General features: G+C 39.0%; 2 protein-coding genes across 8 annotated transcripts in view; both read right to left on the bottom strand.

Annotated features, from left to right (window-relative positions):
* LOC107670283 (actin-binding protein anillin-like) overlaps window positions 1–7,565 on the bottom strand; it is a 16,829-nt gene extending 9,264 nt beyond the window's left edge. For 5 of the 7 annotated variants that reach the window (XM_016462833.1, XM_016462837.1, XM_016462836.1 and 2 more), the window contains exons 1-7: window positions 7,063–7,102; window positions 5,748–5,898; window positions 5,223–5,633; window positions 3,592–3,920; window positions 3,059–3,449; window positions 2,778–2,977; window positions 2,589–2,693 (exon numbers count right to left, since the gene is read on the bottom strand). In XM_016462833.1, coding sequence (XP_016318319.1) covers window positions 2,589–2,693; window positions 2,778–2,977; window positions 3,059–3,449; window positions 3,592–3,920; window positions 5,223–5,633; window positions 5,748–5,898; window positions 7,063–7,080 — 1,605 coding nt within the window. In that variant the 5' untranslated portion in view covers window positions 7,081–7,102. Of the gene's footprint in view, window positions 1–2,588; window positions 2,694–2,777; window positions 2,978–3,058; window positions 3,450–3,591; window positions 3,921–5,222; window positions 5,634–5,747; window positions 5,899–7,062; window positions 7,103–7,404 lie in introns of those variants that run through there. The other 2 variants (XM_016462834.1, XM_016462835.1) reach the window with 2 other exon arrangements.
* A 2,433-nt stretch (window positions 7,566–9,998) lies between these two features.
* LOC107670276 (protein tyrosine phosphatase type IVA 2) overlaps window positions 9,999–17,138 on the bottom strand; it is a 54,436-nt gene continuing 47,296 nt past the window's right edge. The window contains exons 5-7 of the mRNA XM_016462821.1: window positions 13,293–13,424; window positions 11,831–11,905; window positions 9,999–11,380 (exon numbers count right to left, since the gene is read on the bottom strand). Coding sequence (XP_016318307.1) covers window positions 11,269–11,380; window positions 11,831–11,905; window positions 13,293–13,424 — 319 coding nt within the window. The 3' untranslated portion in view covers window positions 9,999–11,268. The remainder of the gene's footprint in view (window positions 11,381–11,830; window positions 11,906–13,292; window positions 13,425–17,138) is intronic.

The raw sequence follows: 17,138 nt of genomic DNA, 5'->3' as shown, positions 1-17,138 counted from the left end.
ACTGTGGACCAGCAACTGCTTGGTTACCCACATTCTCCAAAATTACCTTTTATGTTCAACAGACGAAAGAAACTAATTCAGGTTTAAAACAACTTGAGTAAATGATGGTATAAAAATGAAACACTATGACAGAATTGAAAGACAGATGACAGATGAATTTTCATTTTTGGTGAACTATCTTTTTAATGTTAATAAAACAACACAGAAAAAAAAAAAATCACTCACTGTTCTTGACTGATGAACTTATCATCAGTCAGTTGCTTTAAAAAAAGTATAATTGATGTATATAGTGTTTTATTTTAATATTTGTTCATTCAATTTCTTGAATGTTACTGCTAAATACTGTACCTGAAAAATAAAGCACTGTTTGCTTTATTTGTATATTATGTGTATTTGTAATGTATATCTGTGTTCTTATTTTCTAATAACAAAGATTAAAAAAAATGACAGATTTTTATCTTTTCTCACTTTGGCCTAAATGTCTGCCATTCTTTTTTATTTTATATTTTGTTAAGGTGTTATGTTTCTGCACTCTTCCATTTTTAGCACCATCCTTTTTTTAGTCTAAAAACAATTTTTGTGATGGTTTGTATTTTTTTGTGCTCTGTATGGGACATCAGTGCATGTTTAAGTGATGAACTCCATTACTTGTGTTTGTTTTCAGACATGATAACGGACGTTTTATACTTGTGCTAGACCTGTCACGATAACAACTTTTTGTTGTGCGATATATTGCCCCAGAAATAATTGCGATAAGCGATATTATTGTCATTTAAAAGAACTTTTACGCCACTGAATATATAATCATAATGTAACAGCGATATATTGCATCACCAACAATTATTGAGGTCATGTACATATATTGCGCGATAAGTCAATATATTGATTATTGCGACAGGCCTAACTTGTACTACAACTTTTTGGCCTGTGCTACAAAACTTTCAACCTCTGCAGCACCAGTGCTATGTGAAAAACAAAATTTAACGTACAGCCCTGAAGGGGGATTGTGTGTGGGGGAAAGTCATTTTTAGACTTCTGTTTTATTATTATCTCACCTAAATGTTTGTTCAGTCAGTGTATTTCTTTTTACAATGGCTATTGTAAATATTCCTATTGTATAGCCTATTTTAGTTGCACAGTATATTACACACAGCACAATGAAGTTTTAAATTTTTTTTTGTAATGTTCATGTAATTTACATTAATACTTACCAAGATGGACATTTTGATGTTTTGTGTGCAGGATTTAAGAAATTATCTGTTCATGTTATGGAGGAAAGCACAGTGCATGTAGGGAGTGTGGCCTCAATAGCCCTGCAGTAAGCAGTGTGCTGTGTGCATGTGATTGAGCAGTGTGTAGGGTAGAAAGTAAACTGAAATTGCATTAAAGGGGTCATATGATGCGATTTCAAGTTTTCCTTTCTCTTTGGAGTGTTACATGCTGATTGTGCATAGATAAGATCCCTGAAGTTGCAAAGACTAAAGTCTCAAAACCAAAGAGATATTCTTTATCAAAGTTAAGACTCTGCCACACCCCCCTAAAACGGCTCGTTCTAACACGCCCCCACATATTCTACCTCACTATGTGGAAATATTTGCGTAATGCCGCCCAAATGTTCACGCAAAGAAAGAAGGCGTGGTTTCAGTAACCGCAGTTAGTGTTGATGCAGCCATGTCAGGGAGACGCTGTGTGTTTCTAGGCGAAAGCAAAAGCTTTATATGGCCTTCCGAAATTAGATGCATGTAGGAATCTTTAAGATTACTTACAACAGAACAGCAATGCATTTTATGGACGACCGTTTCGTGAACCTAGGAGAGGAGGTAATTCTGACTTTGCTATGACAATCAAGTATTTGCTATTGACTGTTCAAATGCGGAGTTTTGCGCATCGTGTGTGTGTGTGTGCGCAAGCGAGCGAGAGAGAGAGAGCGAGAGGGGGGGGGTGGGGGCTCACATCACAGTGAAGTCAGCTGTCTTAACCATGGCTTGTGTACTGCAAACACATACCAGCTTCATCACAGTGTCTGTCACGCGACTCTGTTCCCCTTTCGGGCTCTGTCTTTACATTTATTTTGAAAGCTGAAGCTCGCGATTATGGTAAGGGGCGTTACATTTCCGACGAGTGCTTGTGGTGTTCGGCCAATCACAATGCACTGGGTCAGCTGGCCAATCAGAGCAGACTGCGCTTGTCGGAAGGAGGGACTTTGTAGAAAACGAAGCGTTTGAGAGAGGCGGGGCATAGAGGACCTACAATAATGTACAGTATTTGAAAAATAATGTGTTTTTTGAACATTAAAGCATGTCAACATATTCTGTTACACCAAATACACAAAATAATGATCTTTAAAAAAGCATCATATGACAACTTTAAATCTGTTTGTTTTAACCAAGATTATGCGGCAAGATTTTTTCAACTACATTTAAGTTTCCAGTTCCTGCAATTTTGCAAATTTCCAGTTTACTCCCATTAATTCCTGTTAATTCCCATGGAAAGTTTCCAGTCTTGAAAATTCCTGGAATTTTGCAACCCTAAATAGTGTTGCACTATCCTATTTACAAGCAGCAGCAACAGAAAACATGATAGCAAACCTTGTTTTCAGGGTCATTCTTGACCTCACTGAGATCCTCTTTGCTCCTCAACTTGTTGCCTTTTTGAAATCGATTACGAATTTGTGCTAGCTCTGCCTCTCGCTCCTATTAATAATAAATAAAAGATTAGTGCTGATGTTTCATATGCAATTCAACAAATATGCCCTTTAAATATTTAAGAATACATGCCATTTTCTGCTTCTGAGTGAGGACAGCTGTAGTGGAGGTGGTCTGGGTGCACCCCAGCCTCTCCTGGAGCAGCCTGGACTTGGGGGTGGCAGAGGGAGTAGCCACAGGTGTGTGTCCTTGACCTCCTAATGCGGAGGGAGAATTCTGGTTGCGCTCCTGGCACCTTTCTCCAAAACGCTCCAAAAATGATTTGACACCTACTAAAGGTCAACATAAGCAAACATAAGTTCACAGGCTTACACTTCAGTGTAGAAAAAAAGAAGAAGAGAAACAGCACTGACCAGTAGTTCCAGCTGGGCCTCTGTGCTGTAAGGGTGTCGTGTCCTTGGTAAACCTCTCACGAGTCTGATGTATGACGGAAACATCAGCAGTAGAAGAGGGTTTAGGTGTCAAAATTGGTTTTGCAGGGCTTGAATTAAGTGCTGCTCCAGAATTCAATTTAGATGGGCCCTGGTTCTTCAGGGTGCTCTGAGAGACGCAACCTCTGTGTGGACTGGAGGGAGATGCTGTCAAAGATTTAAGTGGACTGGAGGGCTGAGTGGAGGGATAAATCTTTAGTGGGCTGGAAACAGGAGAGGGACCTGCTTGAGCCAGTCTGGGCTGAGGAAACTCTGTCTTCTGAGGACTAGGTGGAACCACTCTGGTTGACTTGACTGGAGAGTAAACTGTTGGCTATAAGAACAAACATTTTTATATCTTTTTACACAAGATTCTTCCCCCCCCTCACCAAAGACAGCGCACTACAAACACACAACACAACACAACCTTACATAATAAAAAGGATAGAACAGAATCTGTTGTTGGCGTGACCCACCTGCTGACCACTGTCAACAGACTTGTGTGAAGCTGGTTGGGCAGTCTGAGGTCGTTCCACAGCAGGACTTGGCTTGGTACTGTTACTTGTCACTGTACTGAAAGGAGGGTGCACACAGGCCGTGCCAGGCTGTGCTTGTGCATTGTCCCGGCGAGTGGGCGGGTGTCCAAGGTCATCTTCCCAGGAACCGATTGTGGCAGCAAGGTTTGCCAGTCTACCCTTTCTTCCAAAGGGGATCTCAGAGTTTGTTGGGGTAGCAGTAGGGAGATCCACTTTGTGAGACTTCAGAGGATATAAAACTACATTCTCTGGGACTGTTTCTGAGGTCCCTGAAAGCACAATTTTGTGTTTAATACATAGTTAGAGTACTTATTTGTCATTCTGAGAGTCATATTATATACTATGCAGGGCTGTCACGATAACCGCAATATCGTGCTATTGACGAGCAAACCGCAGAGGAATGCAAGAACCGCAGCTGAATGAGAGAGAGAGATCGACTTGAGTGCGTGCGATTACTTGCATCTGTCCTCCAGGCTGAGTCTTATATATTTGTGAAAATAGGTTGTCATGTTCAAGGAAAGCGAAATCTCTGTCTTAGCATCGACGCACAGCTGGTCAAGCTGAGCCTTCTAGTGGCGCTCAAAGTTAAAATGATTTCAACAGCGTGTTTCATTACGTCTCTTTGAATGAATGAATAAGCGTTTTTGAACGTGTAGTTGAATGAGTCACTTTCCACCACCTTGTGGTGCAACACTGTAACTGCGCTGACTGACAGCCCGTCTAGAATGCGCACAAAGTGGAAATATCAATAGAAAGTCTCTTGTCCAGTCAGATTAGAAAATCAGATTACAACTAGGCTAACTGTTATACATATAGGCTAACGATAGTGTTTCAACGCTATTTGGTTTCGGTTTCATTGTCTTCTGAATATGACCTCGTTAGTTATATCATAACACATACACACACAAATTATATATATATATATATATATATATATATGCGATAATACCGCATACCGCGCTATTGAGCCACTCAAAATTAACGCATGGGAAATTCCCTCATCGTGACAGCCCTAATACTATGATCACATATTGTCTAGATTTTTGTCTTCTGGAGGACTTTAAATGTGTACTTGCACTTTATCAAAATGTTAAAAAAGTTAAAAACAGTACAACTTAAATAATTCGAAGAAGCGGTCAACAGGTTTTACACTACTTGTCTATTTAAACACTTTTTTTTTTTTTTATTAAATGATTATTTTTTTATAAGATTTCGTTTCTTCAGAATATATAAAAACAGACAATGTGGATTTTGAAATTCTGACTTCCATTAAAGGCTAGTGGTCAACTGATACAGCTTTTTTTAATGGTTGATGGTGATAATTTAGAGAGCAGCGTAGCCGATAGCCATTATAGAGCCGATACATTTGATATCACACAATTCAATATTCAATAGCACATTCATAACCATTGCTGCAATTTGGAGAAGTTTGCTCATTTTCTGCAATGTTATATTTTTTAAAAAGTATAGTGTTTTCTTTTGTTAGACAGAGACATAACTCAAAATAATGAATGGTCTATAAATCTGTAATTAAGTTCTGTGCATTCAGGATATAAGAGAGAACTGCCTACCCTCAGAGTCCCAGTTATGCCTTTGCTTAGCCAGTCTCTGTAGACGAGATCTCACGTTGGAGAGGCCTGGGGTTGGTGCATCTTTCTGTGCCTCTTTGGCTCCATCTAGAGCAGTGTGCTTCATTACACTATCTGTGCTTTTTGCTGGAGATTGAGGAGGGCACATCATCTTTTCAGTGTCTGGAGGAGGTCGAGTGGGCAGCACTTCTGGTTCTGGTGTACAACGAGCAGACCCTTGCTCCACAGGCATGGGACGAACTCTGCTTGGAACCAGGGGTGGCTTCTTGTCCGTCATAGGCTCAGAGGCTGTCATTTGCGGGGCAATTGGTTGTTTGTTTTCTTCTCCAGAAAGGAGAGTATTTTCATCTGAACAGCGACGCTTTGAGGGGGATGGCTTGGAAGAGGGAAGTGCTATCCAAAAAAGAAGAAAAACGTATTTTTAGGCTATAGAAGGAAAGTAATGAAACATCTAATGTTCATATGTCAAAACAGGCATACAACAAAATAACATTTACAAAACCAAACCTTTTTCAATGGTCGGCTCACTTATGACACTGTTTGTGTCTGTAAGTGGCTCCCTTGTCCTTTTAGCCATTGGACGGTTGGCCGCCGTTGGTCTCTCTGCCATCTTCCTCTGAAGATTTTCTCTACGAGCACGTGTGCGCTCTAACAGTTTCTGAGTGAGCAAAACGACAAATTAGTTTTGCAAAGTGCTCATTACATTACTAAGGCCTATATGACAATGTTAAAGAGAAACAGATCTCTTAAAACATAAAACACAAGAATATGCAAGTACAATAAATTTTATGTCAGAGGTTTACATGATATGCATGACATAAAGGCAAAAACTGCATTCAAGTATCAAACGGTCCAAGTTTCAGTTCCTTTTTTTCATGCATGGGTCCCGTTTATCTGCACTGATCATCTCTGAGTGTGAACAAACCAGCGGCTCATTCTAGCAGAACATCTCACACTCATGATTAACAGCCCTGTTACTGAGCAAGACCGAACACATTCCTGCAGTGTGGCTGTTGGTTGGCTGTCTCCCAGGGAATGAGTAGAAATTTCAGTTAGTGAGGATTTCATGTCTATGGAATTTTGTCATGTGACCCTGTAGAGGAATCCTATTGGCTAGAATCAAACCAGGCTTCCTGTATTCAACCAGAGCCACAAGTTATGGGCACAGCCCTGCCAGCTATTGTTTTTTCCTTATTCAAAAACATTTTATATTGAAATTACTGATATTTATATGTAGCAAGATATTCAATTCAGATATCTTAAGGATTGAATGCACAGTACTTATTCAGAGCCTACTTTGCATTTTGACACAAAAACCTTTAAAAAAACGTTAACATCGGCTCATTGAATACAGAAACAACCATAACGTACTCAAACAATAGACAAAACAACACAATCCAAGAGATGTTAACTTGAGTGATATAAAGTCACACACGTATAACAGTATATTTTTTAAAAGGTGAATATGACTGGCCTCAAAACAACACAAAAACATCAGCATGACACATTTTCAGCATCAGTTTGTTTAAATTATATTGCAAGTAATGTTAGCTTTATTATATGCTAGCTTATGATCAAGTAGACAAGCATTAGCATTACTCAAACGTTACAATATAAATAAAAACTGCAAAACGACACGTTATAAGCTAATAGGTAACTTAATAGGTAAATAAAACGTTAAGTTAATACGTAAAGACGTTAGACAGCACTTTAATGCTATCTAAAGATGACAGTACATGATACACGGTGGACTGGTGCTAACGTTAGTTTATATCCATACCCTCCCTCACCAACTAACGATGTTGTTATAAAGGGCACTCACCTCCGTGAATGGGTCCATCCTGATATACACTACGATAAATTTAAATTTTAAAAAAAAAAATTTTGCTTCTTTATTTTCCTGGTGAGGGAGTAAAAGTGTCTCACAAGCATTAGCATTACTCAAACGTTACAATATAAATAAAAACTGCAAAACGACACGTTATAAGCTAATAGGTAACTTAATAGGTAAATAAAACGTTAAGTTAATACGTAAAGACGTTAGACAGCACTTTAATGCTATCTAAAGATGACAGTACATGATACACGGTGGACTGGTGCTAACGTTAGTTTATATCCATACCCTCCCTCACCAACTAACGATGTTGTTATAAAGGGCACTCACCTCCGTGAATGGGTCCATCCTGATATACACTACGATAAATTTAAATTAAAGCACAATCCTCTTTGTTTTGCTTCTTTATTTTCCTGGTGAGGGAGTAAAAGTGTCTCCGCTCTCTCTCACACACCACGCGCTCCTCAGCTGTTTGAAAATTTTGAATTTAGCGCTTGCTCACTTCTCTCTGTAGCCAACGGTCGCGGACACGTCACTGCACACGAGCTGAACCAATGAGAGCCTAGTCCGTTAACTCAGCCACGCCCACCCACTCTCTACACACCAGTCTAGACTCGCCAAAAGAAAACGCTCCCATTTAAAATCAGCCAAGTTGCACTATAGAATCCGTGTATCATTCGTTTTTTGATTTAATATTCCAAGCCAATTTATTATTCTTTCCTTTTTGTCTTAGTGTTTAAAATATTTATTTTGAAACAAATTAATTAATTCATTTCTTAATTAAACAAACAAACAGACTTACTGGGTGAGCAGGGTAGGCTATGACAGCTGTCATATCATACCCTGCCATGCCCAGCTGATGCAAAGAATAGAATTTATATCTACACAGAAGAAAGCCCTGTCTAGACTCTGCCCCAGTATGAGTTGTGTTGAGCTATTCATAAGCCTTTTAGTTTGTTTGACGAAAAAAGATTAAATGTAGTTGCAATAAATGCGTTAAGAATCCGTACAACTGCAGCAGTGGAGGACTATTATTCTGCTGCATGATACTGCAGAAGAACTGATGATGGCACGGTTTGATCTTCGGCTGACCAATCAGCAGAAAGGGATTCCCGATTCCCGCCCACGTGTAGAAATCAAATATTCAAGCTGTTTATTCATTTTTCCACCCATGAACGAAAAACGAAAAATTAAGCTGAATTTTCGTTTTTCGGAAAAAAAACAAAAAAAAAAACGAAAAAGGAGCCGTTTTCTAATTTTTCTACTTTCAATTTTAAATAAACAAACGAATTATCGAATGATACACGGATTCTATAGTTTGCTGAATTTCATTATTTGCGTGTTCACTAAATCTAACAGCTCTTAGTATTTACATTTTCAAATGAAAGGTTTTACTCTTTTTTTGGAATACATTTTAGGTACTTTCTTTTCTTTCGTGAGGCCGTCTGATGGCATTTAGGGTTAATAGGTAACCTTTAAGTTATTAGCTGCATGCAGTTTGTTTTGGCAACCAGATAGTTAACATTTCATGTTCCTAACAATTAAAGTAAAGCAGTTTAATAATTGTATTTTTCATATAGATAAACAAAGACATCTACGAAGTGATTAAAACTCCATGCATATTTCCAATTTCTATTACATTATCTCACCATCTATCTGTCTATCTATTTTAGTGTTCTCATTTCAGTCTTGAAGATTACATGCAATGTATCAACATAAAATGGGTTATGCAAGGTTAGTAGTAGATCTTATGTCTAAAACTCCTAGAATTAAATTGTGCGACCCATCTTCTGCTGAAGATTGACAGCTGATGTTACTGAAGAACATCACTGGGCGATAAAACAAAAACGATAATTATCGCGATTTAATTTTCCTTATAAAATGATATCAATAATTGCAGCCTGCACTGAAAATATGCATCATCAAAGTCGGGCAACACAAACCTGTTTCATCATTTGAAACACTCAGTAGAACATGCAGAAACTAAAAAATTCATTTCTATATTAAGATATTTTGTTTTATTTATATAGATACTTAATATATACTAATTTATATATACTTATATAGATATATTTAAAAATATTTATTTTTATTTTTAAGGAAAAATGGCTGGAAAAGTGTAAAGAACTCAAGAATGTGAATTGTTTGTCATGTTCTGACCATAAAGAGTAGTTGGAAACCACAAGTAACGGTCTGGTTTCCACATCTTTCACCTAGGAACAAAATTCCGCCTTTAAACTTAAAATAAATAAATATGTACAATTTAGCGTGATAATTATCGATATCGACCGATATGAAAAATTTGATCGTGATTTGTTTTTGGCCCATATCGCTCAGCCCTACATTAAATGCGATTCTATGTTGGCATTATTCTCTAACCTCACCAACGCATGAGCAGATCCAGCAGATGGCACTGCAGATAAAGACAGACCGGCCCAGGCTTGTGCAATCTGGATAATCGGAATTCCATTTTTGTACTACAATCACTCGAGACCTACGCTTTAGTGCTGTGGCTTCCCATTTAATTTGATTATGCATTAGAACTCAACACATAAATGATAAACATTGTGTCCTACATCTGACTCTTCATATAACAGACTCCAGTGGATGTCAGTAGCTGTCGAAATGGAAAATAAATAGGTCATTTCCCAACTTCCTGTGGATTTCTACCATGTGACAGACTTAAATATTTCAAGAGTTTAGTCATCTTCCATCTGCCCTATCACTCTTCACACTAGAAATGCCACATGAGCCGTTTTATTTATGTACATGAGTCATTGATTAGTCAGGACCTTTCTGGCCAGAAAGTCCTGGTGTGGAAAAGCCTAATGGAGTCAAATGAGTCATATTTGGTTCGTCTTTAAATGACCATTGAGAGTCGTACATTCTGGGTCATGTACTGTTTGAACAGACACACACATATCTTTTTTTCCTTTCTCTTTAATAGAACAGCAATCACACAGATTGATTGATTTCTCTTTCAGCTGCAGGTGACAGTACACATCACTTTCACCAAAATACTTTTCACATTATCTTTTCACGTTATCTTGAAGGTGGTCATAAAAATCAGTCATCACGAAGTGACTTATCTGCCAAGCACAGTAAATAGCCAACATATTACAGTAAAGAACACACAATGAAAACAGGCCAGAATCAATTTCAATTCATTTATTTGTCTTAAAACCAAGATGAAGTGGGGGTGTTTTCAAAATGGGCACAATGATTAAAACAAACAAAAACAAAAAAATAATTAAAATTAAAATAAACCCAGAGCTGACCAGTCTCCCACCTCTCACTTCCTTCAGTGTCTGTGGGGTGACAGATAAAGTGAACACATTATGTGTGGGTGTCACAGTCAGGCCAACAGTAAAGCTTTTTACTGAGCAGCTATAGAAAGGAGTACCTAAGACAAGCCAAGTATCCTCCTGTATTTGAATTTGGATGTAGGATGGTCCTAAGGGTGAGGGGATTTTCTAAGCTGGACTGAAAATTGTACTCCCCAGAGATAAAGAAAAGGAGAGAAAATAACATGGCTCCATGAAAGAAAGAAAAGTATCCTAACCCCACCCACACTCCTGACAAGACACTAATTATAGTAAATAAATACAGCTGACATATTTAAAACCTAGGCTAACCCTAAATTAAAAGTGATTTCAAAGGGAGCAATTGTTGCATTGGTGAGGAACTTCTTAAAAATGTTGTTTTGTGCAAAAATATCATATGCCTACTTTAGAGTTGTTTCTGTAACAAAATTGGCTATTGTGTGGAAATAATTACAAAACAAAACAAAAAGATAAAAGGAATATGCCCAACAATAAGTCTTAAAAAAATCAACAATGACAGCAAATGTAAATTTTTTCATCATGGTTCAAAGTACTCATTCTGAAATAACACAAAATAAAAAGTCATCCCATTATTGGAAATTTGGGAAATCAGGGGAACTTGTGTAAATTCTTGCCTGTGACTGTTAACGCTGGTTAATCAACCAGGTTGTGGGCTCATCTGTGTGCTTTGACCATTCTTCTTTGATACTGCTGGTGAATCCATAGATCAGCTTTCATTCATTACATCTCTGTTATCGATTAGCCATGATTCATTTGATAAAATCACCACAATTATTACCCACAGCTCTTGCTCCCCTCTACCCTGGTTGAACTTCCCACTGTTGTTTTGTATGACTGACAGAATGACGCACTACTGGACACAGCAGTTGTGACCGTTGGCATCCTTGAACCGCAGACGCATCTTGGGTCTGTATTTTTCAAGGTAAAGAAGCTGCTTGGAGTTGAAGGCTCCACGTCTCTTCCTAAAAAAACAAACAAAAACATTAGTTCAGTTTAAATCTACTTAAGGCTGAAATTACTTTTGCCCAGATTTATGTGCCACTTTTCAGTCCAGAGGTGTCGAAGCTAGTTGCAGAATGTCAGACCGTCTGCCAATATTGGGCAGTTGGTATGAGGGTACTATAATTCCATCCAGTCAGAGAATATGAAACTTGTTTAAGATTTTGAGCTGATTGTAGAACACACTGTTTTCATTTGTTATGTGTCTTCTAGCAATGAGGCATGTACTGTGTGTGTTTGTTAAGAACTACTTCAGGTAATGGTAATGTATGATGCCCAGTTTTTCCCAAGTGTATGATGTCTGGTGTTTTAAAAACTGTTAAGATTTAAAAATGTGTGTGGTGTATTCCAACCTTAAAACAGAAGTTAGAATGTCAAATGTTTATCAAGGAGAAATCATCCAAACTACTTACTGTCTTATAAACTGCACCGCATCTTCATACTTCATTCCACACTCAATTAAGGCTAAAGCCACCAGTACAGGTGCTCTATGAAAATGAGAAAAAAAAAATTCAATACAATGCAAGTTTTCAATAAACTTAAACTTATAGCTTGATGAAAAAACTAATTTAAAAATAAAAAAATAAATAAATGACCTTTTTTTAAGGTCATGAATTTTTGAACCTGCATCAACAATGATCAAATCAGTGTGTGCCATCTTTGGGAGCTCATAAACAAGTGCACTTGTGTTCACAGAGAAAACTGTATTCTGAGATGATTGTGTAAATAAAAAGGCCAAGAGCTGAGAAGGCAGTCTGTAGTTGAGTTCTCACACACTCTCCTCAAAAAACGCAGCACAAACAACAACAAAAACACTTCTGTGCTTGGAGAGCAGCATGACCACAGGCTTGTTTTAAATGGTGCTGCTGTTTTTCCCTAAAGGAACTGGTGTAAACCGAGCTTAGGAAAATGAATGCAAGAGTACAGAGTGCACTGTACTGCAAACAATGTTGGTTACACCATACTAACACCAGCAGGTCACAGACGCTTACCTTCTCAAGTTTAGACTGGTTACTGTTATGTGTGTGTGTGTGTGTGTGTCAGCAGGCTCAAACAGAGGTGAGGGAGGCTGAGTGCTTAAAAATCCAAAAGTCAGCAAGTGTTTGAAGAGTTTGAGAACACAAGTGGGCCTCATATGCAGGCTACTTGTTACACAATACATTTTTGAAAAGTCATGGGCTGCTTGAGCAACTAATCAACTCATCTATCTTAAATAGAGGCCCAGTATAATCAGGCAGGTGTTGGGTTTACCTGACTGAGTGAACATTTACATAAAACACATTCTGGAGTCAGTCTCACTGTCTAGTTGTTTGTTACCCATTCCTTGGATGTGCAGAGTGGATCCAGTACACGGTGTGAATGTGCTTAACATTCTAACTTTCTTGTTTGGGCTCAGTATTTTTTTTAAAGAAATTAATTAATTAGATCCATTATATTGATCAAAAGTGACAATAAATACAATTATAACGCTACAAAAGATTTCTATTTTAAATTAATGCTGTTCTTTTGCACTGTTCTTCAAAAAATCCTGAAGATTATCAGGTGCCAAAAAATATTAAGCAGAACAACTGTTTTCAACACTGATGATAATAAGTAGTTTATTTAGCACCAAATCAGTATAATGATTTCTGAAGGATCACATGACACTGGAATTAATTACATTTCATAAAACATTCAAATAGAAAACTTATTTTGAATTTCAAAATATTACTGTTTTTACTGTATTTTGATCACATAAATGCAGCCTTGGTAAACATAAGAGACTTCTTAAGACAATACATATGTCGTATCACTAGAGCTATTGAAGGATGGACTAACCCTTTTCTCCTCTGAGTTACAAAAATCTCAAGAAGCACATTGAAATACAACACTAACCGTCCCAACCCTGCAACACAGTGAACAGCAATGCAGCATCCTGGCTCCTCTCGGAACTTAGTCTTCAGCAGGTTTAACCAATCATCTACAATCTGGGTTGGGGGCGGAGATCCATCATCAAAGGGCCAGTCATGCAGCCATAAAAAAAAAAAACCACACACACACAAACAGCAATTAAATTTTGCTGAAACAATTTAATGTCTTGTGTACATCTCAGAGCATTTACATTTACATTTAGTCATTTTGCAGACGCTTTTATCCAAAGCGACTTACATTTGGGGAATACATAAAGCGATTCTTCTTAAAGAGGCAAACAGACACAGGAAGTGCTCGTAAGTTTCAGTCATTGTTCAAATAAGTACAAGCTAGAAAGGGAAGGAATAAATAAAGATAAAAACTACGTTTTTTTTTCTTTTTCTTTAATTTAGGATGAAGTCAAGTAGCGTCGAAAGAGATGAGTTTTCAGCTGTCGCTTGAAAATTGTCAGGTATTCAGTATTCGGATAGGGGTGGGAAGATCATTCCACCAGCCAGAAATGGTGAACAAGAATGTTCTGGAAAGTGATTTTGAGACTCTCTGTGATGGTACCACGAGGCGTCACTCACTAGCGGATCTCATACTTCTAGAGGGGATGTAGATTCATAGTAGTGAGTGGAAGTAGGCGGGTGCTGAGCCTGTGGCTGTTCTATATGCAAGCATCAATGTCTTGAACTTGATGCGAGCCACAAACGGTAGCCAGTGCAAGTGGTGAACGAGAATGTTCTGGAAAGTGATTTTGAGCCTCTCTGTGATGGAACCACAAGGCATCGCTCACTTGCGGATTTCAGACTTCTGGAGGGGATGTAGATTCTTAATGTTGTTCTATATGTAAGCATCAATGTCTTGAACTTGATTCGAGCCGCAACTGGTAGCCAGTGCAAGGAGATAAAGAGAGGTGTAACATGGGTTCTTTTGGGCTCGTTGAAGACCAGTCATGCCGCTGCATTCTGAATCATTTGTAGAGGTTTGGCTGTGCTTGATGGATGTCCAGCCAGAAGAGCATTGCAGTAGTTCAGCCTAGAAATGACTAGGGCCTGGAAAAGAAGTTGTGCAGCATGCTCCGTTAGAAAGGGCCTGATCTTTCTGATGTTGTGCAATGCAAACCTGCAAGATCGAGCAGTCTTTGCAATGTGGTCTTTGAAGGTCAGCTGGTCATCAAAGATTACACCAAGATTTCTGACCGAAGTTGATGGGGTAATTGTAGAAGAACCTAGCTGGATGGTGAAATCATGCTGTAGAGTTAGAGTGGCAGGGAAGACAAGAAGCTCAGTATTTTCCAGGTTGAGCTGTAGGTGATGTTCTTTCATCCATTCCGAGATGTCCGCCAGGCAGCCTGAGATCAGCCTGAGATCCGTGCAGCTACTGTTGGATCATCTGGTTGAAATGACAGATAGAGCTGTGTGTCATCAGCATAGCAATGGTAGGAGAAGCAGTCTGTAAAATGCAGATTCGCCAGGCAGCCTGAGATCCGTGCAGCTACCGTTGGATCATCTGGTTGAAATGAAAGATAGAGCTGTGTGTCATCAGCATAGCAATTGTAGGAGAAGCCATGTGCCTGTATGATGGGACCCAGTGATGTAGTGTATATTGAGAAGAGGAGGGGTCCAAGAACTGATCCCTGAGGAACCCCGGTGACCAGTTGATGTGCTTTGGATACCTCCACTCCCCAGGCCACCATGAAAAACCTACCAGTGAGATAGGATTCAAACCAGCGAAGTGGAATCCCTGTGATGCCCCGTGATGAGAGGGTGGACAGGAGTATCTGATGATTGACAGAGTCAAAAGCAGCAGATAGATCCAGCAGAATAAGAACTGATGATTTGGAATCAGCTTTTGCAATCCGCAAGGCTTCCGTGACTGACAGTAGCGCAGTCTCAGTTGAATGGCCACTCCTGAAACCTGACTGGTTAGCGTCCAGTTTGTTGTTCTGTGAAAGAAACAATGACACCTGGTTGAAAACAACTCGTTTGAGAGTTTTCGCTATGAATGGAAGGAGAGAGACAGGTCTGTAGCTGTCTATAAGAGAAGTGTTTAATGTAAGTTTTTTGAGCAGTGGGGTTAGCCTGAGCCTGCTTGAATGCAGTGGGGAACGTGCCTGTGAGGAGAGATGTGAGGGGATTGGGTCTAAAGGGCATGTTGTAGGATGGCTGGAGAGGAGAAGTTTTGAATGTTGAAGTCACCAAAGACTAAAAGTGGACTGCCATCCTCCGGGAATGAGGACAGCAGCCCATCCAGCTTCTCTAGGAAGGTGCCTAGAATTTGCCCAGGAGGGCGGTAAATTACCACAACCTGGAGTTTTATAGGAGCTGTTACAGTAACTGCATGAGATTCAAATGAGTTATAAGTGCATAGGGGAGAGTGCTGGAGGGAACATTCGCAAAGTAAAACAGCTGAAGAACTTGAGATGTTTCACATTAGGCCTTGCAAAATTTGCCTGTGGAGCAAGGCATTGTGGGAGAGCAGAACGTTCTCATGAACTGTTTTTGGGCAGAAGGCCACAGAGATCTGGCCTCCTCCCAGCCAAACCGCACAACTAGCGAGAAAGGGCTGAGAGGAGAGGAGAGAAATATGCAGAGACAAAGCAGGAGAGGACGGACCAAGGAGATTAAGATATAACGTGAGGTTGGAAAGAGAATATCAATAAGGAGAGCCGTCAGGAGGAGTACAGAGGACAGAGAGGAATTCGCGGCAAGACGTATTGCTTTGCCGAAATGACGCACAAGTCTAATGTCATCCTAAGGGGGGTACGGTGGTTTTCTGGTAAATCCATTTGCATCACTAAACACAGTTTAGGACAGAATTAATTATCAACAGTTTCATGTAGTTATCTCGGCCTGCTTTCCATTTCCTCTTCGAATATACCAAGATCTGAGCGTGTGAGAAGACTGTAGGGCTGGGCGATATGGGCAAAAATTCATTATCTCAGTATATACGGTATATATCTAGGTATTTTCGTTTTTGTATTTGGATTAGGGCTGGGCGGTATATTGAGTTTGTACGATATATCGATATTTTCTTTATAAGCGATTCGATATGAGGCAATACCATTTATATCGATATACAGTAGTTTGATACAAGAGCATCTGAAAATATAGCGGAGGACACAGACTGAGCTGCTGCGGAGAAAGTGCATAATCCAATTTGTTCTAAACATAAACAAGCTTCATATTAAGGCCTTTAACAACTGGTAAGACATAGTTTATAGTTTCGTTTTGCATATTAGTTTAAGCGGCTCGGCCCGTCATATGCTCTGACAGAAAGGCTGCATGTGCCGCTGACAGAGACACTAGGCTACTCGCACTGTTTAATGTGTTCGAGATGCATAACTGTCTTCCTAAATGCATAACTTACATTTCACAGATATATTCTCCATCTGTAAATGTTAGAAAGCCATAGAAATATTTCAATTTTTCTGTCAGAAGTGCATGAGCCTTCTGCTTTGGGATTCTCCGCTAAACTTCACAGACTTCAGTGAACGAGCGCCGCCGCGCGCATACGCACCAAACAGACAGAGCTAAATTAAATAGGGGTGCAATAATTCTGACTAAAATATACATTTCGCTGAAATATTTGTAGTTGGACAATAAATGTGACATGTAGAATTTTAAACCTACAATTCTATTTTTATGATAGCACTGACTGTAAAGTGACTTTAATGGGGTAATCAAAATAGCCTAACACAAAAGCCTTATTTTGGTTTTTAGATTGCAATGTTAGAATGAAATGTGATTTTAACAATTTTTTGCACATAATATAAAGGCTTACATGGTTTCATTCACTTTATTTGTTTTCATAGCCTTTAATATG

Source organism: Sinocyclocheilus anshuiensis, unplaced genomic scaffold, assembly GCF_001515605.1.
Source record: "Sinocyclocheilus anshuiensis isolate Anshui unplaced genomic scaffold, SAMN03320099.WGS_v1.1 scaffold913, whole genome shotgun sequence".
Taxonomy (NCBI): Eukaryota; Metazoa; Chordata; class Actinopteri; order Cypriniformes; family Cyprinidae; genus Sinocyclocheilus; species Sinocyclocheilus anshuiensis.
This window is presented reverse-complemented; position numbering and strand designations above follow the sequence as displayed.